The 24066-nt window shown below is 38.4% G+C and overlaps 2 protein-coding genes across 5 annotated transcripts in view; one reads left to right on the top strand and one right to left on the bottom strand.

The window, feature by feature from the left end:
- The first annotated feature begins 6132 nt into the window (after positions 1-6132).
- Positions 6133-12355, top strand: TPRG1L (tumor protein p63 regulated 1 like). Its single transcript, XM_051988744.1, has 5 exons — positions 6133-6493; positions 8242-8333; positions 8769-8945; positions 10305-10458; positions 10840-12355. Exons 1-5 carry the CDS (start codon positions 6278-6280, stop codon positions 11032-11034), a joined length of 834 nt encoding a protein of 277 aa, XP_051844704.1. The 5' UTR covers positions 6133-6277; the 3' UTR covers positions 11035-12355.
- Positions 12356-12948: 593 nt separating this feature from the next.
- Positions 12949-24066, bottom strand: part of WRAP73 (WD repeat containing, antisense to TP73) — a 48253-nt gene continuing 37135 nt past the window's right edge. For 3 of the 4 annotated variants that reach the window (XM_051988739.1, XM_051988740.1, XM_051988741.1), the window contains exons 6-13: positions 23960-24063; positions 19405-19491; positions 18523-18657; positions 18352-18429; positions 17080-17185; positions 14091-14216; positions 13427-13618; positions 12949-13299 (exon numbers count right to left, since the gene is read on the bottom strand). In XM_051988739.1, coding sequence (XP_051844699.1) covers positions 13190-13299; positions 13427-13618; positions 14091-14216; positions 17080-17185; positions 18352-18429; positions 18523-18657; positions 19405-19491; positions 23960-24063 — 938 coding nt within the window. In that variant the 3' untranslated portion in view covers positions 12949-13189. The remainder of the gene's footprint in view (positions 13300-13426; positions 13619-14090; positions 14217-17079; positions 17186-18351; positions 18430-18522; positions 18658-19404; positions 19492-23959; positions 24064-24066) is intronic. The other variant, XM_051988743.1, reaches the window with a different exon arrangement.

The following is a 24066-nucleotide window of genomic DNA, read 5'->3' as shown; positions in this document are numbered from 1 at the left end:
TATATGTATAAATGCATACTCACATACCCCCCACATATATTCACACACTCATGCAGATATGTACATATACATGTATGTGTGTATGTATAAATATGTGTGTAGCTAGATGGAAAGCTAATGTTTTTCTTTTAAGAAGGGTCTTAGTTTTGTTATGTTTTATTTTTTAAAAAGGACAAATGTGAGAAGTGGACTCATTCTCACTTCATTTTTTCTAGGAGAAACACCATTACTTGTGATTTTCCTAGCCCCTCAGAAGAAGGGAAGAGGAGAAAAGTCTCTGAAACTGCAGCTCCTATGTGATTCCCTACCTCTGTTGCTGCTGCTGGATGAGATGAAACTCTGCCACAGGCCTGATAACCAGGTAAGGTTCCCTCAAGGGGATTCACATGACATCATGTTGATTCTTATCTAAAGATAATAAGAGCCAGAACTACCCAAGCGTGTGATGTGCCCTTTCTTAATAAATCACATATATTCACTTAGGATATTCCAATGTTTTCCCACTCACGACAGTGATCTGAATGAGGATATTTGATTAGTTTCTCTCACATGTTTCAGCTCCTACATTTGGACAAAAAGATTTCTCCAAATATGATAAATCGGCAGGATATCCTCCCTCTAGAAGGAGTTGGGGAGAAGAGAACACCTACACATGAGATCCATGTCAAAATAAGCTTTATTCAAGGATGTTCTGTATTGCTGATAGAGCCCTAAGGGTGGGCTAGAGACAGGGATGTTACCAGTTTCCAAGTCTGCCTACAGATTGGGGTAGGTAAGTGGGCAGCACTTTAAACCATTTCCCTAATTTCTTTTATACTGGGAAAGTCCCATCCCTGCTGGGTATTAGGAAAGTTCCGTCACTTTTCCAGGTTCCAGAGTGTTGATTAGCCGGGAGGCAAGGGGTTATGTTTTAGTTTGGAATCCAGATTAGGATTCCAAGTTTCAGGAGTTAGGGACAGTATTATTGGTAAAAAGGGATGGGAGATATAGAATGATGATGTTTCCTTTCCTTCCCTTCTGTTCCCCTTCCCTCACCCAACCACACATCCAAGATCTGCTAATAAGGAGAATGTAAGTAAAAGACGTTATATATGGCACCAAAGGCCTAGATCCAGGCAGACACTTAGCCATGAAGTTATAACTGGAGAGACAGAGGAGACCTTCTCAGCTGATCAGAGGAATTAATGCAAAAAACAAAGCAAGAAGCACACAAAATTATCTTGTTATACAGGGGCCAAGTCCTAAACTTGTGACTTCACTTGTATGAGCAGGAAACTTTCTCTTTCAGGATGGGATGAAACTTCCTGTGCAAGCTGACCTTAAAGCATTCCACAGACATAGACTTGGCTCTTCTCAACAAAGCAGTGATTCAAGGCAATTCCAATAGACTTGGGATGGAAAATGCCATCCACATTTAAAGAGACAACATTCAGAATGTGGATCGAAATATAGTATTTTCACATTTTGAGGGTTTGTTTTTTTTCTTTCTTGTGGTTTTTTTTTTCCCTTTGGGTTTGATTTTTCTTGTATAGCATGACAAATACAGAAATATGTTTAAAAGGATTGTATATACTTAACCTATATCAGATTGTCTTATAAAAATAAAATATTGAGAAAAAATAAAGACCTTCATGAATAGGGGGATGGGAAAAGTGTTCCACAGCACTGAAACCTTAAGGGACTTAACTTGCCAGGACCCCCAAATCTATCTGTCAGAAGGTGGAAAGAAGTCTTCTTCCTGACTCCAAGGTAATTCTCAGCCCATTGCATGGAGCTGCCTGGAAAGTAAAGTCGAGTATTCCCAAGAAGTGCTGCCTCTAAACCTCGTAGGATAGGGAAGAAAAAGAGTAAGCTTACAGATTTTCCCTTGGAATGCTGTAAATGAATGCCAATGGTGGGGAAAAGGGGAGAATAAACTTCCAGTACAAGGATCCTTGTAGTTACAAAAATTGCAAGACGTCTACATGTACTTTTGTATATCATAAGAAAAGTCCCTGAAGGGCAGAACTGCAGATAACAGGTGTTGAGGTCAGGAAAAACTGGATTCAAATCCTGTCTCTGATATATACTGGCTGTGTGATTTTGGACAGGTCACTTAACCTCTCAATGCCCCACAACAATGAATTTCATAGTACATACCAGTCTCTGTTGTTAGAATTAAGTGCCTTCTGCCAATTTAATCAAAAATCCAGACACCCCCCCCAAAAAAAGAGGGTAATAGCAACCACAAACCAGACAATATGGAAGTCATAGTTTAATGAACCTGACAACATGTTCACATGACATGTGTTCCAAGAAGCCTGAAGAAGAACAGTAAAAAAGTTCATAAACAGAATTTATTCTTTATTTAACAATTTTTATTATGGCAGCTGGTGCCACAGTGATAGAGCTGGGCCTGGAATTAGGAAAAGCTGGTTCAGATCGAGCCAAAGACAACAGCTGAGTGGTCTTGGCTTTGTGAGCCGTCTCCCCATGATTTAAAGGGTTCGAGTCTAAGCTGAACGACAGACCTCATGCCAGAGACGCTGAGGACTGGATTCCTGCCCTCGGGGGATGGGTGAGGTGCTCTGCAAGGAATATGAGAATCTGAATTTGAGGACCAGGGCCTGGCTCCTGAAGCCATGACTTATACAGGCCCCCTTCCCTCTCAGGTCTCAGCTTCCTCCTTTAGAGAAGAAGCGACCTTGGATCCATTGATCTCTGAGGTCACTTCTACCTCTGATATCCTAAGATTCCTATGGTGAGGCCCTTCAAAAGATGCTACCTGAATTCTAACAGCTCTCTTGGTGACAGTAAATTCTTCTAAACCAAAGAAAGCAAAGCTGTTTCTCCTGTAGAGAGGTGTCCTCTTACTTGGTAATAAAACGCAATCCCTGACCTCAATTCAATTCAACAAACTTTATGAAGTGCCAGGCTCTGTATTATGTGCTGAAGACAGCACTCAGAGACAGCTCAGAGTGGGGAGGGGTGAAGTGTATGCAATAAACGTGGAAAGAAAATGACTAAGGGAAGAGAGCTCAAGACAGGCTTTGTGTAGGAGGCGGCTCCTCAACTAGGCTTTGCGGGAAGTTTGGGATTCCATGAAGTGATTCAGGTGAGGAGAGAGAACCTGCCAGACATGGGGGACCACTGGTGCAAAGGGAGGGAGGCAGGAGATGGAAGGCGCCACACATGGAGAAGAGGCAGTGAGCCCATTTGTCTGGAATAAAGAGAGCACAAAGGAAAGGAATGTGCAATAAATTCAGTTGGGAGCTAGATTATGAAGAGCTCTAACGGAGAAGCTGAGGATGTTGTACTTCTAACAGAGCTAATAGTCACTGACATTTTGGGTCAGTGTAGGGGTCACGTAGAGGCACTAATACATGGTCACAACTGTGTTTTAGGAATATCAACTTGGCAATGATGAGAGGTAGGGTGGAGGAGACTTACTGATACAGAGGTTTTTAGGGAGAGAGAAGATACAAGGAGGGCCAGTGCATTCTAAGATTACCTTCTATTCAAAATGTATATTTTACATACAATTTTTTGATTTGTCTCCCCTAGTATAATCATTAGCTCCTTAGGGCAAGGACTTTTTTCACCTTTCTTTGTATCCCCAGTGCTTAGTGTGGTGCCTGCCACTTAATACATTACCTGATGGGTTGAAAGAATGGTGGAAATATCAAAGAAATGAGAAAACTTAGAAGAATATATTTTGGAGAAAAATATACCAAGTTCCATTTTGAAAAGAATGAGTCTGAGGTGTTATACAGGATGGAGTTAGTAATGAATAGAATTCAAAAGAAAACTCAGACTAGACATATGGATTTCAGAATTAATGGCAGACATCAGTTGGAGAATGGCTGATTGAGTTATGGTATATGAATGTGATGGAATATTATTGTTCTATAAGAAATGATCAGCAGGATGATTTCAAAGAGGCCTGAAGAGACTGACATGAACTGAAGCTAAGTGAAATGAGCAGAACCAGATCATTGTACACTGTGACAACAAGATTATACGATGATCAATTCTGATGGATGCGGTTCTTTTCAAAGAGATGATTGAGGCCAGTTCCAATGATCTCATAATGAAAAGAAAGGACTGTGAGAACTGAGTGTGGAGCACAAAATAGCACTTTCACTTTTTGTTGTTTGCTTGCATTGTTTTCTTTCTCATTTTTTTCCTTGTTGATCTGATTTTTCTTGTGCAGCATGATAATTGTACAAACGTATATATATATTGGATTTAATTATATTTTAACATGTTTAACATATATTGAATTACATCTAGAAGAAGGGATGGGGGAAATGGAGGAAAAATTTGGAACACAAGGTTTTGCAAAGATCAATTTTGAAAAATTATCCATGCTATGTTTTGAAATAAAAAGCTGTAATTTAAAAAAATTTTAAAAATATATGCTCTCATTTGCACCCAGGGGAAAAAAAAAAAAAGAATTAATGAGAGAGAATCATTCAATCTACAATCTTTTCCAGGTTTGAATTCTAGAATCTCTCTTAGAGAAGTTTCTCCAGCTCTAAGAGTATGAGACATTTAAATGCCAAACTAATAAATATGGTATCCATGTATCAGTGTGTGTGTGTACATATATAAATGTAGAGAATATGGGGTGTATGTGTGGAAATATACATGTATGTAGTAAATATGGAATGTGTATGTAAATATACATATATGTAGTAAATAGATAATAGATTTTAGAAAGAGAGATGAACAGGTATATAGATAGAGATAAGTGGGTAAATAGATGGGGGGATGGATAAACAGACATAGATCAATAGATGTGCAGGTGGCTGGATACATAAGACAGGTAGTTAGAGATAAAATGGATAAATAGGTGGATGACTAGCTAGCTAGAAAGATAGAATGGATGGATGTATAAATGGGTTGATGGATGAATGGATGAATGAATGGGTAAGACAGATGGATGGATGGAAGTCAATGGATGGACAGAGGTGGAGGGATAGATGAATGGATGAATGGCAAGATGGACAGATGGCTGAGTAGATGGCTGGATGAATGGCTGGATGAATGGCTGGATAGATAGGTAAGATGGGGGAATGTCTATGTACTTGTCTCCATTTGAAAGCTTCCTTGAGGGAACTCGGCCAAGCCCTGGCTTTAGGATAACGACTTGATATTGACCCCTGGGCAAGTCATTGAACCTGCTCTGCGCCTCAGTTTCCTCATCTGTAAAACGGAACAATAATAGCCTCTATCTCCTTATGGTGAGAAGGAAATCTTAAAGCATTATTTAAAAGCTACGATTATTAAATTCCACCTTTGACACAAGCTACGTGACCTTGTGTAGCCATTCCACTTGTTGGCCTCAGTTTCCTCCCCTGTAAAACGGAGGTGATAATAACGGCATCCCCCTTACAAGGTGGCAAGGATCCAATGAGAAAATGTTTGGAACGCGCCCTTAAAGCGACAATCACATTTTATAAAAATTGGAATGCAAAACTATCACACCTTACACACAGTTGGTGCCTAATAAGTGCTGGTTGGCTTCTCATTCAAGTCCAGCTCTTTCTAAAGAGGGGCATGGTGAGTACTAGGGAGGGGTCGCACGCGCCGGGATCGCCCCTCTCCGGGACGCAGCGGGGGATGCTTCTGATCCCAGGCTGGGTCGCGGAGGCCTAGAAGGCCGGGGTAAGTCGGCCTTTACTCCGATGACCGCAGGGATCCCCTGAGAGGTTTGGGCGGAGAAGGGAGAAGAACCGGCGTTCCCGTTGTCTCTCTTCCCTTTACCTAGCCTCCTTCCCTTGCTCCCAGGGAATAAGGGTCGAACATGGGGTACTCAAGGTTCCTTCTCTACCCGAAGCCTCTAGGACCGTAAACAGGAAATGTCCTGAAACCCTGAGGCCATTTCCGCCGCAAAGGGATTGGAAGCGATTGTGACCACGGCGGGCTGAGCCAATCATAGCGCGAGGCGGGCGCCGAGGAGAATGGTCGACGCGGAGACGGCCAATCATGATGAGCGAAGAGGCCAGTAGACCCAATCACGAGAGAGCGAGGAGCCCGAGCCAATAGAGGGGATGGGCCTAGGTGAACCAATCACAGGTGCCAGTGAAGCAAAGTCAGGTTGGAGGCCGACCGGGCGGGCGGAGCTTTATCTCGAGAGGCAGTTAGAAAGCCAATAGTGGGAACGGGGGGGCGGGGCAAAACCAATCACGAAAAACGACGGGGCGGGCCGGAGCTCCTCTCGGCCTGCCCCGGGTCGGGTCCGGCGGTTGACGCTCGGGCGTTCCCGGCGGCGGTTAGGGCGTTGAAGGAAGCCATGCTGCAGCTGCGGGATTCGGTGGACTCCGCGGGCACGAGCCCCACTACGCTGATCCCGACCCATGGGGGCGTGGGCGTAGCGGCGCCGGGAGCGGGTCTCGGGACTGGCAGCATAGGGGTTGGGGGCCGGACCCCGATGCGCCAAACGCTGTGGCCCCTCAGTGTGCACGACCCCACGCGCCGCGCTCGCGTCAAGGAGTACTTCGTGTTCCGGGTGGGTGCGCGGGAGGGGTGCGAGGAACCGAAGTAGCGCCCCAGAGAACGGGCCGCTCGCTGGGGGGGTCTGGCTCTGGGTTGGGAATGTAACTTCTGAATCGGGGGTCGTGAACTTGGAGTCTTGAACTTGACCCCTGAGTCTTGAGGGCATGAACTTGGGGTCATGAACTTGACTCTGGCCCCTGGGTCAAGCCCTTTTGGCTTCTTTCCTCCTTTAGTGTATTTCCCTCTGGTCGGTTTTCTTTGTTCCGCGTCTCCGCGTTCGTTTTTATGCCTTTAACTGCAACCCAGGGTCTGAGAGAGTTCCTCCCCAAGACTCCCCGAGGGGTCCACGGCCCGAGAACAATAGCCAGCACCTTGGTAGGTTAGCAAAGCCATTTACAAATATCTCATTTGATCCTCACTATAAGGTAGGTACTGTTATTCCCTGTTATTTACTTAATTTTTACAGGGTTAAAGAGGGTTAGGTGACTCACCTAAGAGGGAGGATTTTAATTCATGCCCTCAGTCCTTTGCTTTGTTCCTGCCTTCTGCCAGCGGCCTTTGTCCCTCCCTCCTGCTGCCTTTGCTTCTGATAGTTTGCATCCCAAGTCTAGAAGCGTTTATTAAGTGCCCACTGTGTTCCTGGCACTTTGCAAAGCTCTGGGGACAATGTGAGCTGTTTGAGGGAGATTTTTTTTTTTTTTTTGGCCTCTTTTCATGTGTCTAGTGTCTGGCACATAGTAAACATTTACTGAATGCTTGCTGATTGCCTAACTTATCAGTGATCAAATGAAGTAGTGTATGGAAATAACTGTAAAGAGCTTTGCAGGGAAATGCTTAAGCTAGTCTAAGTGTTCCCTCTCAAGCTGTTTGCTTTCTTGGCCCCCAGATTTCTGTCTCTGGTCCCAGGGGATCCATCTGGCAAGGGGCCATGGCAAATACAGGCTTGGGTTGGAGTCCTGGCTCTGGGGGGGAAGTCCCTCCCTGGCCTCCAGAGCCTGTGGCTCCCTCTGGTAGATGACAGCTCCTGGGCATTGGCGTTCTGATCAGAACCTTCCCCATCCCAGCAGGCAGTAGAACACTGGGACCGTTTACAGGGAGCCTTGGTCAAGGGTAGAATTTGAATGCAGGTCACCCGCCTCCTGGCGGGGCCTCTTCACTCCCAGTGACACAATCTGGGTGTCCCTTCTCTTCAGCTTGGCAGATCTGGGCCCATTGAGGGCAGCCTGGCAAGGTGTTCAGGCCCTTAGACACCAGAGAAATCATCTGCAGTGGTGGCAAGAGTTGCTTGCATTGGCTTCTGAAGTTGTATGTCTGAAATCACATGAGCCAGTCCAGTGCAAAAACACTTGTTCTATCTAAACCCAATTTGGATTTGAGTAGACAAAGTCACAGCACTGGCCAGACAGGTCTCTGCAACCATATCGGTTGGTACAGGGCCCTAATTCTTGAGTGACGTGCATATTTTGGTCCCTTCTGGGCTACTGTGCCATATTTTTCACTGAACTTGGACTGCACTTTAGGGCTGGGGAGGCGGGGCGGGGGGTGGGGGGGAGAAGGTTCAAGAACCTTCTATTACCTTGTGAGAAGGAGGGGGATAGAGTTAGAGATGATAGTACATGAAGCCTCCTAATGGAGAATATGGGACTCCTGAACAGTTTGTGCACCACACACATCTCCCACACATAACTCCTCCCACACACACTTTTACACACACACAGTTGCGAGCACAGCCTAATCCAGCTTTCCTGTGTTTTGTTCAAGCCTGGGACGATCGAACAGGCAGTCGAGGAGATCCGTTTGGTCGTCCTGCCCACGGAGGATGGAGAGGTACAGGGCGTGTGGCTGTTGACAGAGTAAGTGTGTCATTAGGAGGGGACAGATCTTCCTGGGGCTTGGGGACCTTCTCGTGGCCAGCAAGTGTCCCATGCTGGGGTGAAAGCTTGGGCTCAGCAGGTGCCCTGGAGGAAGTTCAGGGCTTTCCTTTTTTCCAGTTACTGTGAGGGCCTGAACGTGCCAGCTTAGCAGCTGTGAAGGTGTCAAGGCCAGTGTATGTAGCATTTCCTAAGAGAAGACGGGAGCTTGTGTTGAAGACACTGACCTGAGTGTGAGCCACTACCTAGTACTCGCTTAGATGGGAAGGGAGGCCGCTCTCTGCTCCCATACCCAGCTGAAAGTGTCTCTGTGGCTTTGTTGAACAGCTTAGTGCCAATTCATTTAATTGAGGGGTGCTTTTACAAACTTTTGGGGAAGTTACAAAAAACATGATTCATTTCTCTCTGCCTCACCAGGGTTGACCATTGGAACAATGAAAAGGAGCGGCTGGTTCTCATCACAGATCAATCTCTGCTGATCTGTAAATATGACTTCATTAATCTACAGTGCCAGCAGGTGGTTAAAATATCATTAAATGCAATTGATACCATTTCTTATGGAGAGTTTGAATTTCCTCCTAAATCACTGAATAAGTAAGTTCAATTCATGGCATTCAGTAGCACAAAATTAGAATTTAAAGCAGGAAGGCACATTAGAACAGTTTCATATTCTAGGCTTTTATGTACTTAGTGGTTTTTTTGGTTCGGTTTTCTTAGTATTTTGATAACTACATTTCAATACAATTGGTTTCCTTTGTGATCCTGGTATTTTATTTTAAGCATGTAAAATTGTGATTTGGGGGCCAAGGAATTCCATAAGTTTCACCCTCCCTGCCAGAGGGTCCTATTGAAAAAGGTGGAATCTCTGCTTTAGAGATAATTCTATTCAAAGTTAAATAAGGAAATGTGACTCCCCAGAATGCAGATGGCTCTTAGCATATACGGTATTGTTTGTTTTATGAGTGCATGAGAACATAAGATATTGTTTGGGGAAGGAAGCTAATTAAGTAATCTGACCTCAGTAAGCAAGATGAAATAATATGCAACAATGAGTTACTAGTAACTTTTAGAGAATTTTACTCTATTAAAAGAAGTCCATTGGTCTGAAATTAGAAAGTACTTTTGATTTTAGGGGTCTCTAGCTTAAGTAACTTGAAAGATAATTTGGAATAGAAACAAGTTACTTTTAGACTACCAAAAAGTGATTATGAAATGAATTATAGTTCAGTGCTCTATAAATTGATCTTAATTCACTAGAAGGACATGTATAGCCAGTCCAATATTTAACAACTGCAATGTTTCTTTTCATGGTTTTAGAAAAGGGTATTGCATTGATCATCACAGTTCTTGGGGCAGTTACATTTGAGAAGAGACATTTCTTGCTTTAATACCTTTACAAAAGAGATTTTTGTGATAAAATGTTTAGTGTTAGGAAGTTGAATACCTTGGTCTAATGGTCTTAGGGGTATTTTTTACATTAAGAAATTTGTGGAAGTTGTAGCTACTGAAACATTAATATGTTTCATAGGGTTAAATAAAGATCTGACCAGAAAACTCCTGGAAGGCTAAGAACAGCAAATACTTGTAACTAAATAACCATAGGACAACCATAAAAAGAAATTAAAGTTATGAAAATGTCCACCAAAACTTGAGTCAACACTGTATACTCTATTGACCCAAGAAAGTGAGCCAAGTGTCAAGATTTTAACCTTAACCTAAGACATTTTAATTGAGCAGAATTTAAAATGCTTAAAGCAATAGTCAGTAAAGGACACACTAATCATAATTAGAAACAAGATTGAATTCTAGATTATAAAAAGGGGGAAGAGGGAGTTCATTTTAAATATGGGACTTTCTTTTTCTTGTCATATCCTTGTGATTAACCGGGATGGTCTGAAGAGCGCATTTGAGTCCTGCTGGGTCGTATGTGACTGGTCTCTCTTCCAATTACAGGCGAGAAGGTTTTGGGATTCGAATTCAGTGGGATAAGCAAAGCCGCCCCTCCTTCTTAAACAGATGGAATCCCTGGTCCACAAATCTGCCTTATGCCACTTTTGTAGAGCATCCAATGGCAGATGCTGATGAGAAGATTGCATCTCTTTGCCAGGTATGAGGAACCAGCCAACCGTGAAGTATCACTCCTTGTCTAACCTCTTGAAAAAGGGCCTTTAGAAATGAAAATAACTTGCTTCTAGGCTGATGCTAGCGAGTACTGTATAATCCATACAACTGGGGTCAGCAAGTGCCCTTGAGCAGTGGCAGCCCTCCTGGATGGGCAGTGTGGAGCAATCAGCAGCAAAGCCAGAGGGCCCCCCGAGGGAGAGGCTTGGGCAAGGGTGATTCTCCAAGGACTCGGCTCTGTCTGGGATTGCATCCCTTGGACCTTTCCCTCATCAATTTTGTCTCTAACTCGTTCCCAATGCTGGGGAGGTGGGCTGCGTCTTTCATTTTGCTTGGACATTAACTTGCTTTCTTCTTTTCTTTAAAGTTGGAGAGCTTCAAGGCTTTATTAATCCAAGCCGTCAAGAAGGCCCAAAAGGAATTCCCTTTACCAGGTCGAGCCAATGGCGTGCTGGTCTTGGAGCGTCCTCTTCTCATCGAGACCTACGTGGGGCTCATGTCCTTCATCAACAATGAGGCCAAGCTAGGATACTCTATGTCAAGAGGCAAAATCGGCTTCTAAACTACATTTTATAATCCACTTGCTATAGAAGTTGTCATTTGGGTGTTGTGACTGTAAAGGAAATCACCTCCTCAAAGGTAGATGGAGGACGCAGGGTAGGCTTATAGGTAAAAGAATGTGTAATAGTTACTCACCTCTAGGGTTCTCAATAGCAAAATGAATTACAGACTTCAAACATTGGATACTTGGCAACAATACAAGCTATACACAAAGGGCAAATTGAATCCAGTTGTCACTTGTATTAGCTAGTATTTTATTTTCTAATTACTTCTAGTGCTTTTTCTTGAGTGTGTGGATTTTGCTTTTTTTGACATTTCCCAATGCAGCCACTCTAGCATGTTCCTTAAAAAGTCGGAATGATTCCACTTAGAATGTAATGTGGATGTTAATCATATACAAGGAGAGGTACCTTTTGACTAGTGCCTGTAGCCAAAATGTTTACACTTAGGGGCAATTTTAATATTTTTTTAAGAAAAAAAGCTTTTTTTTCTTTTTTCCTTTTTTAAGAAGCCAAATGCAAAAGTAGCCAACAGACTGGCCCATCTTAGCTGGACTTAGTCTTTGCCTTTGTTAGCTACTGTTGTGGATGTTAGTACTTGTTTTGTAAATATGAGTTTGGTGAAGTCAAACTTTTTCTAGAATGAATCTAAATTGTGTTAATATTTATGCTACCACATATAGGCCCAAAGAGGTTTATGGGGGGGAGGGGGGAAGAGAACACTTTAAGACGATTTAACTGGTTTTATTAAGACATTCACCTTGATAATTCTTTGCACATGATTTTATTAATATATATGCTATGTTTTTTATTGCCATATGAGTATTTAAAAGGGAATTGATTCGCTTTGCTCTTCGAGTACTGCACTTTTTCAAGGCCTCCTGTTAGACTAGCACTAAGCAACTAATGTCTAATATGGTTATCCATGTATGTATGTAGCTCAAAACATTGCACTTATTAACCAAGTTTTTGTGTCCTGGTGTGAATAATATAGTTAAGGATGATAGCCTTTTACAAATACATTATACAAATCCAATTATTGCTAGACTACTTAGAAGACTAAGAATCTTGTTTGCCACAAAATACAACTTAATTGTTTATAGACTTTCCTTACTGTCTAACTAACTTCTTGGTTGGTGTATGGATGTTTGTGTGTTTGAAACTTCGTTTTTAAATTTCCGATTTAATTGTTAGCTTGTCAGATATCTGGCATGTGTGTGTCTGGAATGCAATATGGTGCATGTCCAAAATAGACCATTTGAGAAAACACCTGCGTGTCTAGCTTCTGTTTGTAATCTTGTAGTAAAGCCAACTCCAACTTTACCAGTGTTGTTCCTTTTCTGACTTTGGTCACTTTCAACAGATGACTTATCTGATTATAATTTTAAAGGATATAATTTAATAGAATATCTATATACGTTAAAAAAAAAAAAAAAAAGACCATAACCACCTAATACTTTCCTTTACAGAGAAGGAAAACATACCAGCTCTGGCAGAGGAAGATACTTAGCACTTTAGAACATAAGTCATTGGGTGACATACATAACACCAAAGTTACTCAATAGTTTGCCATGGGTTTTTTAGGTACAGCTTCGTTAGCAACTAACTTCTCCTATTCCCTAACAAAATGAGATAAAATGTGGGTTGACAGGCTTTCCCTGATGTCTCAGGGAATGTCTACACTAAGGTGTAGTTTTTGCAAACTTTTCTGAAACAGGCTTAAATTGGCAGCATCTCACAAGGCAGTAACAAATTAAAAGAACAATTGATGGTTACAAAAAGAAGGTGAGGGGGAAGAGGTTCTAGGAGTTGGTATGTAATCCTATCAATCATTCTGTTTTCTTCATAGTCACTGGTATCCCAGAAACAGGGTAATATGCCCCAAGTCTATCATAATGGAAAAAAGGTACATCATATTGCTTTGTGAACTTTTCAAGCCTTTATTATAATAAAAAAGTTAGTTTTTCTATCTGACATGTACAAAGATACTTTACTATAAAAAATATTTAAAATCAAGGCATTAACCAAAGATTTGATTCCCACCTTTGTCATGTGATTTTTTTCTCATTATAAAATTGTGTATTGGATTTCTGACATAGCAGCATTTATTCACTCAAATGTAGATATCAAGGAAGTCCTTAAGATTTGGGGCTGTAATTATTTTATTCCTTCACTTTCCAAGTAACATAAACAGAGCTGATCTTTGCTTAGGAGGGCCATGGACTCCCCACTTCGGTGCCAACACAGAGAAAGTATTTGAAAGTCACCTGATGAAAGTAAAAACAAAGTATTCCAAAAGATTCACAGCAACAAATCAGCATTACACCAGATCTATTGATTACCAGAAGCATCATGAGTTTGTGACACAAGATAACTGTTTGCACCTCCACTCACCTTCTGCTGGTACCTGCACTGACACACAGCCTGCTGGGGACCACAGGTACACCTGACTTCTCCCAGTACACACAGCTAGCCGGGCTTGCTGGGGATTCCACTGAAAGGAACGGACAGCTGCCAGATGTTCTAATACCACAAATAATTTCAACTTTTGTATGTCCCAGATCCAAACAGCATTGGGAATGTTATCTAGTGGAAAGAGCATACTTTATACACACATACTCACAATAAGACCCTATTTATTCGTTAAATATCATTTTTGCTTAGTCCAACTTTTTAAAGGTCCCTGTAGAACTGGAAGGCTAAGAGCTGATTGTTATGTAGCCACTAGATTATTTTTTTCTTAGTTGTGAAATATCAACCACAAGGGTTTTATTTTGCTACAAGAAAATAAGCAACACTAAAATTGGTTTATGACTCTTACTACTGTGTTTACTGGATTAATTCCTCTTCTTCATGTTTATCCCCAATTGGACAGCCCTATGAATGCATTTTTAAAGTTGTTACAAAATTAATCCTTTGTTTTGGTGGATAGTAAAAGCTACTCTTTTCCTGCAGAAGAAAAGAACTGGGAAAACTCTCCGAAGAAAACATTCTCCTTGGTTTTCTTCTGAGAAGATTCATATTTGGTGAAACATAATATGGTTCACAGGGTACTGACCATTTTTCGTTGCCAGGAAGCAGTTGTCTGGACTAAATGCCAAGATTCCTATACCAATTTTAGGATTTGGTCGATCAGTGACAGGTTTCAATGTCTGTAAAGAAACTGGAGACGAGACCACTTCATCTAGAAAGAACAAAAGGAAAAAAAATTAAGTGGAAATTTAATTGAATTATGCAAACATCTAAATAGTGTCTCTTTTTGTTCTAAGTACTCTGATTATCTCTTTAAAAATGTCTCTTGACCCCGTCAGAAAGCCGTATAAAAAGGTATTTAAAGATAGACAAATTTTAGGGATTAGGACATTTGCTATGAACCACTACACTTAACATACATAGCCTGGATAACATCTTTACACAAGTGCCTGTTTTGTTTCTCCCCAAACCTCAGGTTCTAGGGACCTTTAGTATGAGTCAGCAGTTTCTAATTAATAGGCAAATAATCGCCTTGCTAACTATAGTAATTGATCTGATAATCTACAAGGAAAAGCTGGTTACACACTTGAATGAAATATTGCAACCAAATGGAATAGTAGAATACAGTCATCTGTAGCTCAAATATCTTAGGGTTTTTGTTTTTTTTTCCATTCCTACTTTTCTTGCCTCATCCATTTAAATGTCTTTACTTTTTGCAGCTAATTCCCCTATTAGTCCCCATTTCATCTCCAAGTCACAATCTTCAAGCTTAAAAAAAAAAACCAAAAACCTTCAGAATTATCTAATTTAATCAGTATCATTCAACAGAAGATAGAGCTCAGGGAAATGAAATGACTTGCCCTACAGACGAGCAAGAAACCTGGATCTCACTAACCCACCCTCCTTCCTTCACCTCCCATTGTTTTGCATCTTTTTTATGTATCGAGATTCTTCATTTAGCAGGACAGAAACTGCTTTTGGCTGATCTGAGAAAAATTTCTGTTTTCTCCATTTCAGAATATCACTGTAGAAGGCCTGAGGTAAAATATCAATAACAGTGTGGGTCTCCAATCCATTATTTTGCCCTTGTGTTCAAAGCATATGAAGCACAAATAATTGAAGACAACTGGTCTCAAGTGAGCATGAGTAAGGCATATTAAAGGAGAAAAAGTTGTTCCCCATCTTTTAGGACAATGTAAAAATACAAAGAAAATAAGAAAATACTGGCTACCTCTTGAAAGAAAACTCCAAAAAAAAAAAAAAGAAAGAAAGAAAAAAGGCATTAAATTTCCAGCCAAAATCCACAGCTTCCAGGTTAAAGGGGAAAAAAAAAAAATGCAAGCAGCCAAAAGTAATGAAGAGCCATAATCAGGATCATAAAAAAGATCTAGCAGTCACCACCATGAAGGAGTAGAATTAGGAATATGATAACCAAAAAGCTAAAGATAACAGGCTTATAACCAAGAAGAACTTACTCAGCAAACTACAGTTCTAGAGGGGGAGATGTAGACCTTTAATAGACTTTTAACCAGAGATTTATAGAATGAAGTAATTTGAATATGTAAGTAGAAGACTATGCAAAGGGGAAGGGATTAGGGAAAGAGCTGACACCCCAACTTTACTTTCATCTGAGCTGGTCAAAGGAGAGAAATGTACACATACACAAATTTTACGCAAGGAAACTAAAGGGGAGATTCAGGCATGGGGAAAAGGTAGATTAAGGGAATCATTAGTCTTAACCAAAATAGTCTCTGGGTTAAGGAAAGCAAAGAGGGTGGAGTAAATTGCATCAAAATTAGAACAACTGTTCTGAGCACACCTGTGATCACCTACTTTTCATAAAAGGGCAGCAGCATACAGGTAAATGCAATGGACCAATCCATTTCAGAGAATCAACCATATTACCCCCTCCTGACACAAAGGTGATGGAATCAGGGTGCGGTGCAAATATGTGGGTGAGTGTGCACACATACATATACATGTTTGGACATGGAGGACTTTATTTTACTTGATTATGAATACTGGTTACAATTATTTTTTTATAATGGGGAAATAAGAGAGAGAGAAAAGGTGGATTTTCATTAATAAATGAATTTAAAAGTATAGGTTGAATTAAGCAATGATTAGAAGGAGGCAAATTAATTGTGGAAAAAACTGCAGCAAATTTATCTGATAAAGGTTTCATTTTCAAAAAATAGAAATGATTCAAATTAAAAGAGCCATTTACTAATTGGCTAGGAGTCAAGAGATATGAACAGCAAGTTCAAAGGAAGACAGCCAAATTATGAGCCATATGAAAAAGTGTTCCAAAATCACTAACTTAGAAATTCAAATTACAAATTTTTCTGCCTCATTGGCAAAGTTCACACAGACAATAACAAATGGAGGGGATGCCGGAAAAAAAAAATGACACAAATGCACTTTTGATAGGAAAGCCATTTGGAATGTGGCCTTCAAATTTTCTAAACTGAATGTCTTGTCAGAGGTACCACTACTGGGTCTAGATCCCAAAGAAATCAAAAAAAGAATGGACCCATATGCACCACAGTATTTATAGTGAATCTTCTAGTGATAAAAAACTGGAAACTAAAAAAGATGCTTCTCAAATGGAGGAAAAACTTAACAAATTATATCCTATGAATATTGATATTTGTGCCACAAAAAATAAGGGAGTTTCAGAGATACAAGATACAGAAGTGATAGAGGATAAAAGGAACAGAACTAAGAGGATGATTTATAGAACAACATTCTAAGTGTTCAACTATGAAATATTTAAGAATCTATGCAATTACAAACTATGATTCCAGAGGCCAGAAAACAAAAGAGGCTCCCTAATTATGACAAACTCATGGTACAGACTCAGACATTTTAAATACAGCCAATAAGGGAATTCATTTGACTAAACACATTACTTACAAAGCTTTTGGTTTTTTTTTTTTTTTTTTTTTTTTTCGGGGGGGGGGGGAGATTGGGATGGTGTTTTGGGAGGAAGAGATGAGAAGAAAAAAATTGATTCTAGTTAATTAGGAAAAAAAAGAATGTTAAAAAAAAACATTTCTCCCTTTGCTTCTTACATTTACTCTCTGTGTTGAAAAGAGAACTGGCTGCTGCTTTGGTTGGTGGGAATGGAAGATTCTCCATTTCTAAATTTTGAGACTTCTCCGTTTCTTTATATATAACCTGAAAGAACAAACACCAGGGTTTATGAAAAAAGCAATAAAACTTAGGAGATAATTATCTGAAAGTTTTGTAGAGTGTAAAGCATACAAATTTTAGGGACAGTTAATATAAAATTGAAGTTAATCTTACTAGTATAAAAATATCTCAAATAATCCAAGAATTTCCTCTTATGGAAGAAGCCTTTTAGTTTCTTCTATTTGGATAGTTCAACAATGTCAGGAATGGAGAAATTCACAGTAAGAAAATTTTTTTTCTACATCTTAATACTTTTAAAAAGTGGGTAGGATATAGGTGGTAAGTCAAGATAGCCTCAAAAAAAAAAAAGAAAAAAGAAAAAACCAGGTCAAGAATAAAAGAAAAACCAATTCTAGGCCAATAAATAACTCTCAGAATGAAAGACTATAAGTGAGAGGAAGACACAGTTGTCTCCAAGCATAGATATGAGCTTTTAAGAGCAATGAAACTCGATGTTATCAATGACTTCTGTGTAAAAGTTTCAAGATTAAAATCTTAGGAATTTATGTATATTTGGAAGAAGGATATAAAGAAGGGAAACAGGCAGAGATAGCTGTGGATTTGTAAAATACCAATAATGGATAACATAAAACTTATTGTAAGCTACTTAATGAAGTGATTTTTACACAAGCCGGAATGTTATCCAATGCCTTCTGAAAAGGACTTTTTTCAGTTCACATACAACATCAGGGAGGGCAATGTAAAGAGTTCTCAAAAGGAATCAAAAGTTTTCCAGGATTAGGAGAAGAGGGTTAGGGAATCAAACATTAGGCTAAGTCTGTCTATATTCCTTCTCATACATCATGCAAGCAGTAATTGTGTTACTCTCCACAGTCCTACTGTAATGTTTCAGTGTAATAGGGAAGAGATCCCATGTTCTCAAAGGCTATGCCAGTATAGCATGAGCTCTTATAGCTTTTACCAAGAGGGAAATAGGTCTAATACTCAAAGGACTCTGTTGTCTGAAGTGGGCCCAGTCTAGTTAGGTGCAGAAAGGCTAATCTCCTTTTAAAAGGGCACCGCCTAGCTCCCAATCATGGCTCCTTGTATAAAAATACATGGCTGGATTTCTATCTTTGTTGGTGGAGACTGAAATCAATAAAATCAAAGACCACTACAATTTTCACTAGCAGCATAAACCCCAAACTTACTATCTTGGAGTTATTAATGGTTGCAGTATGTCCAAACTCCGTAATCACCTTCCAAGTCACGTGGTTAAGAATCCGCACCTATTTAAAGAAACAAGATCAGAGTTGCTATCTTGCTCTAAACAAAGGCACATGGCCAAATCTAAAAATTTTATCATCCACATAAAGCCCTACCTTTTCATCGTAGCTTCCAATGGCCAAAAACTGGCTGCTAGGACTCCAGGCTATAGTCTTGATACCAAGTGACCACTCATATGCAGAGTATGTTGACAACAACCGGCCATCCAAAGAATACAGCAGAATTTTATACTGTAAACAAAACAATTTCTTAAATTAAGCTTTTGAATTAAGAATTCTGAAACCTTTCAGACAAGCCATTTCAGGCTACTATAATGTCATAAAGCTGTCATAATAGCTGAGATTTATAAGACATTTTACTCTTTAGAAAGATTTTCATCATATATAAGACTGCTTGCCATCTTTGGGGGGGGGAGGGAGGGAGGGGAAAAAACGAAACATAAGCAAGTGCAAGGGATAATGTTGTAAAAAAATTACCCTGGCATGGATTCTGTCAATACAAAGTTATTATTAAATAAAATTAAATTAAAAAAAAAAAAAAATAGAAAAGACCCAGAGAGGGAAAAAAAAAAAAGAAAGATTTTCTTAACAGCCCTCAGCAAGAGGTACTCCTACTAGTAATAACTTATTTTATGCATGAGGAAACGCTCAGAGGCTCAGAACCTCAGCGACTTTTGTGTGATCACAATTAGCAAACGTCAGAGGCAGAGATTTGAGCCGATTCCAACAGCCACATTCCCTATGTCAGTGACTAACAACAAATATAGGATGTTAGACATTTATTTCCTATTCAGTGTGATGAAGAAGTTAAGGTTACTCGTTACTTCAGGCATATTCTGATACCTCATTAGAAGAATGAACACAGGCAGTTCTTGCTAAGCTGGAAGGCCTTATATAGGCCTGGTGAAGATCTGCATAAAAGCAATGAGCAAAACAGTTATAAGGAAGATACCCCAAAAAAGAGGATTTTCCTCATACCTCTAAACAACTGTCCCAAGCTGCCAACACACATCCATTTGGAGCCCATTCGATTCCAGCAAGATCCTGGGTATCTGTGTCAAAATGCTGCGCCAAAAACACGAAGGGGTAGGGTAGAGAAAGAATCAGAAGAAAGTTTTAAAAAGATTTCTTTAGAACCCCAAATTGTAAGTAATATATTCATTCAAACTTGCACAGAATAACAGCTCAAACACTTAAAGCTGTAGGGGGCCTTGGAGGCTCTTCAAGCCCCTCATTTTAAAGATGAAAAACCTGGGGCCTAGAAGTTAAATGATTTGCCAAGAAGTGTTTGAAGCAGGACTTGAAACCACTTCTTCCTGACTTAAGAGTCCAGAGTTCTAACTTCTTATCATGCTGCTTCCAAGTTTTCCTACTATGTTTTTCCTAAATATATCTCTCAGGGGCAAATAAATTCCTCCCTACACACTTATCTGTGAAACCATACAATACATACTTCCATATGTGGGTTCTTACTCTGGAGATGAATAGCATCTTCTTTCATGAGGTCTTTGTAATTGTTTTCAATATTACATCACTCAGAATAGCTAAATTATTCATGGTAACACTTCAAACAATGTTCTTTTACTGTATACAGTGTTCTTTTGCTTTTGCTCATTTCAGTCTGTATAATTTCATGGAAGTCTTTCCATGTTGTTCTAAAATTAAAAAAAGAAAAAAATGTACTTTATTGATTAAGTTGTGGGGTGCTCATCAATTAAGGAATGGCTGAATGAGATAGCATGACAAACAGATTGATTTTAGAACAACATGGAAAGACTTACATGAAATTATACAGACTGAAATGAGCAAAAGCAAAAGAACACTATAAACAGTAAAAGAACATTGTTTGAATGTACCTGCCTACTGCTTTTGCATCATAATTAACTTTTTGATACATGCTCTCCCTCCAGAACTGAAGCCTCTAGTAACTCATCCAATTCTCTGCCAAGAGAACTAGGTTTCATTGTTTTCCAAAATAGCACAAGAATTATTTCTTATTTCATCATGGTGGTAATTTTTCTGTTTCGTGTTCTCTGGTTGTGCTTAATTCATTTTGTGTTGGTTCACATAAATCTCACCACATTTCTGTCCAATGCATTTCCTCTCTGCTAAAATAACATTTCACCCCAATCAAATTTAAAATGACAGAGGGGAAAATGGCAAATGTTGGAGGGGATGTAGAAAAAATTGAGACACTAATACACTGTTGAGTTGTAAGCTGATCCAACTGTTTTTGAGAACATTTGGAATTATTCCCAAAGAGTTATAAAACTGTGTGTGTATTTCTTGTGACCCAATAATACCACGATTAGTATTTCTCATATTCTAAAACATTTATTGCAACTCTTTTTGTAATGGCAAAGAATTGGAAGTTGTGGGGTGCTCATCAATTAGGGAATGGCTGAATGAGATAGTATGACAAACAGATTGATTTTAGAACAACATGGAAAGACTTACATGAAATTATACAGACTGAAATGAGCAAAAGCAAAAGAACACTGTATACAGTAAAAGAACATTGTTTGAAGTGTTACCATGAATAATTTAGCTATTCTGAGTAATGTAATATTGAAAATAATTACAAAGACCTCATGAAAGAAGATGCTATTCATCTCCAGAGTAAGAACCCACATATGGAAGTATGTATTGTATGGTTTCACAGATAAGTGTGTCAAACATTGGCCTTCTCTATTGCAGGGTTGGGAGAGAGAGAGTTTGTAATTCAAACTGTAACAACAGTAACAACAAAAACCAATCCCAAAATGAAAACAAATACCTTTCACTGTCTTCCCCATGGCCTCACCAATACTCAGTGTTTACATTTTTGGTCATCTTTGTCAATTTTGTGAAGTAATTCCTCAGAGTTGTTTTAATTCCAATTATTGAATAATTATTCACATAGTCATTTATAGTTTGTAATTCTTTATGTGACCTCTTCTAAAGGGGAATGGCTTGTGGCCTTACACATGTGTTTTAGTACCTTATTTACTTTGAATAGCAGACTTTTCCCAGTGATACTGGACACACATTAATTTTTCCATTTGCTTGTTTCCCAGGTTCTAAGTTGTATGTAGCCTTTTAATTTTATGTAATTCAAACTATTTATCATATCTTTTATATTTACCTTTAGGCTTTGATTAAGAATTCTGTCCCGCACTAGTCACTGAAAGGTACTCCCTTCTGATGACCTCTATTTTATCTTTTTTATTGTTTGATCTTTTTTAAGAAGTTGTCTATCCATTAGGTGATTATTGCAGTAGATTGTGTGAGATGTTAGTCTAAACTTAATTTCTATCAAGTCACATTCTAAAAGTTCTGGTCAAACAGGGAATTCTTTGCCCAATAATTTACACTCTTTTATTTTAACACTTTATCAAACACTGAGCAACAATCACTTTGGGTTATTGCTTATCTAGTCTTTTTTCACTGATTTATATTGCCAACCTAATTACTAATTTAAATTGGTTATTGTTTTATAAAATAGTTTGAGGCCTGGTATTCAATGCTCTCATTTTTTTTTATTATTTACTCCAAATGGCTTTCTTATTATTTTGTCTATTCTTATAAAATGTGGCTGTGATACTTTGTTATAGTAATAGGTTTGTAAATTAATCTAGTTAATAACATCATTTTTATTATGTTAGCATAGTCCAACCATGAACTGAATCTCTAATTAAGTGTTCTTTTATTTCAGGAAGAAAGTTTGTAATTATCTTACATAAGTGCTGTGTATGGCTAAAAAGACTAACTCCTAGATTGTTTTATACATCATAAAAGCTATTTTGAATAGAATTTCTTATTTTTTCCTGGTTCTTTTTTTATAATGTATAAAAATGATAATTTTTAAGAATTTCTTTTGCATCTCTGCAACTTTAATGAAGATATTAATCATTTCAATTAGTTTTCTTGACTGAATCTCTAGAATTTGCCACATACAAATAGAGTCAACTTTGTTTTCCTTATTTTGATGTTAAAAACTTTTATTTTATTCTCATCTTATCAATAAAGCAAAATATGTTCAAACAAAGCTAAAACAACAGCAGGGGAAAAGAAATCTTTGCTTGACCTTTTTGTACTAGAAAGGCTTCTAGAATTTCTTTATAGCAAAGAGTATTTTTAGATATATTTTTTTGGTCATATTAAAGAAAGGATCTTTTTTAAAGGTTTTAACATAAATGAAAACTTTTTATTTTAAGTATTTAATTTTTCCCAATTACATGTAAAAACAATAAACATTATTTTTGTAAATTTTGAATTACAACTTCTTTTTTCCTCCCTTTTTCTCTCCCTAAGATGGTAATTTTTTTTTGTATTTTTCTTTTTTTTTAATAATTTCTTTCCACTTAATAGGTATTTTGTTTTTTTCTAATTTATATGTAAAGATAGCTTTCAACATTCATTTTTATAAGCTTTTAGTTCCAAATTTTTCTCTCCCCCCTTTCCCTCCTCTCCCCCCTCTCCAACATAAGGTTATAAATGTGCAATCATGCTAAATATATTTCTATGTTTGGTAATGTTTGTAAAGGAAGAATCAGAAAAAAAGGAAGAAAGAAAAAAGTGAAAACAAGATGTTTTAATCTGAATTCAGATTCCATAGTTCTTTCTCTGGACGTAGTCAACATTTTCAATATCACAAGTTTTTTGGAATTGTCTTAGATCACTATATTTTGATAAAAGTTAAGTCAATCATAGTTGATCATCACACAATGGTGCTGTTGCTATGTACAATATTCCTTCTGCTTATTTCACTCATTATCAAGAACTGTTATTTTTTCGAAGGCTTTTTCTCACATATCAATCATGTGGATTTTGCTGTTTACATAATTACAGATACTAGTTATTTTCTTAAAGTTAAATTATCTTTGAAGTCTGGTATGAATTCCATTTGGTCATTATTTTCTGGCCATACTATTCTAGTCTTCTTGAAATGATTTTATTTAATGTTTTTAACATCATTATTTATTAGTGAAATTGTTCTTTATTTTTTTCTCTGATTTGTCACAAGAAAATCATTATACTAATGAGAAAAAGTTAAATCATTCTGTTTTGAAAATTCACTATCTATTCTACATCCCAGTTTCTTAAAACTGTGGTTTGCCACCCTATATAGGATCTCACAAGTGAATGTGGGGTTGAGAAATTATGATTTATCAGTAAATGTTTGATTTGTGTACCTATTTTATATTTCTTTTTTTTTCCTGGTTCTTTTTTATATTGCATAAAAATGAAAATTTTTAAGAATTTCTTTTGAATTCTCTACAACTTTAATGAAGATATTAATCTTCACATAAGGGATCACATAAATTTTCTCAGGTAAAAAAAAAAAGTTGTGAATAGAAAATGTTTAAGAAGCCCTGTTCTACAGCTATAATTAAGCAAAATTTACCAAGATGTGGCAGTGCAAAAATCTGAATTAAAAAATAATCCCTAACTTCTAAGAATGTAAAAAAAAAAAAAAAGCCATATTTAATACATGTACTTAAGAAATATCCCTCCAAAAAATTATTTTTAGTAGTAACCAAAAATGTCTCACCCTTAATAGCTGCCAGTCACTACACACAAAGAGGCTAATATAATCTTTGCAGTCACGCCTTTCTGCCAATGCCATGTAGCGGCCATCCTTTGTAAAGGTTATTCCTA

This window comes from Antechinus flavipes, chromosome 3, assembly GCF_016432865.1.
Source record: "Antechinus flavipes isolate AdamAnt ecotype Samford, QLD, Australia chromosome 3, AdamAnt_v2, whole genome shotgun sequence".
Classification (NCBI taxonomy): Eukaryota; Metazoa; Chordata; class Mammalia; order Dasyuromorphia; family Dasyuridae; genus Antechinus; species Antechinus flavipes.
This window is presented reverse-complemented; position numbering and strand designations above follow the sequence as displayed.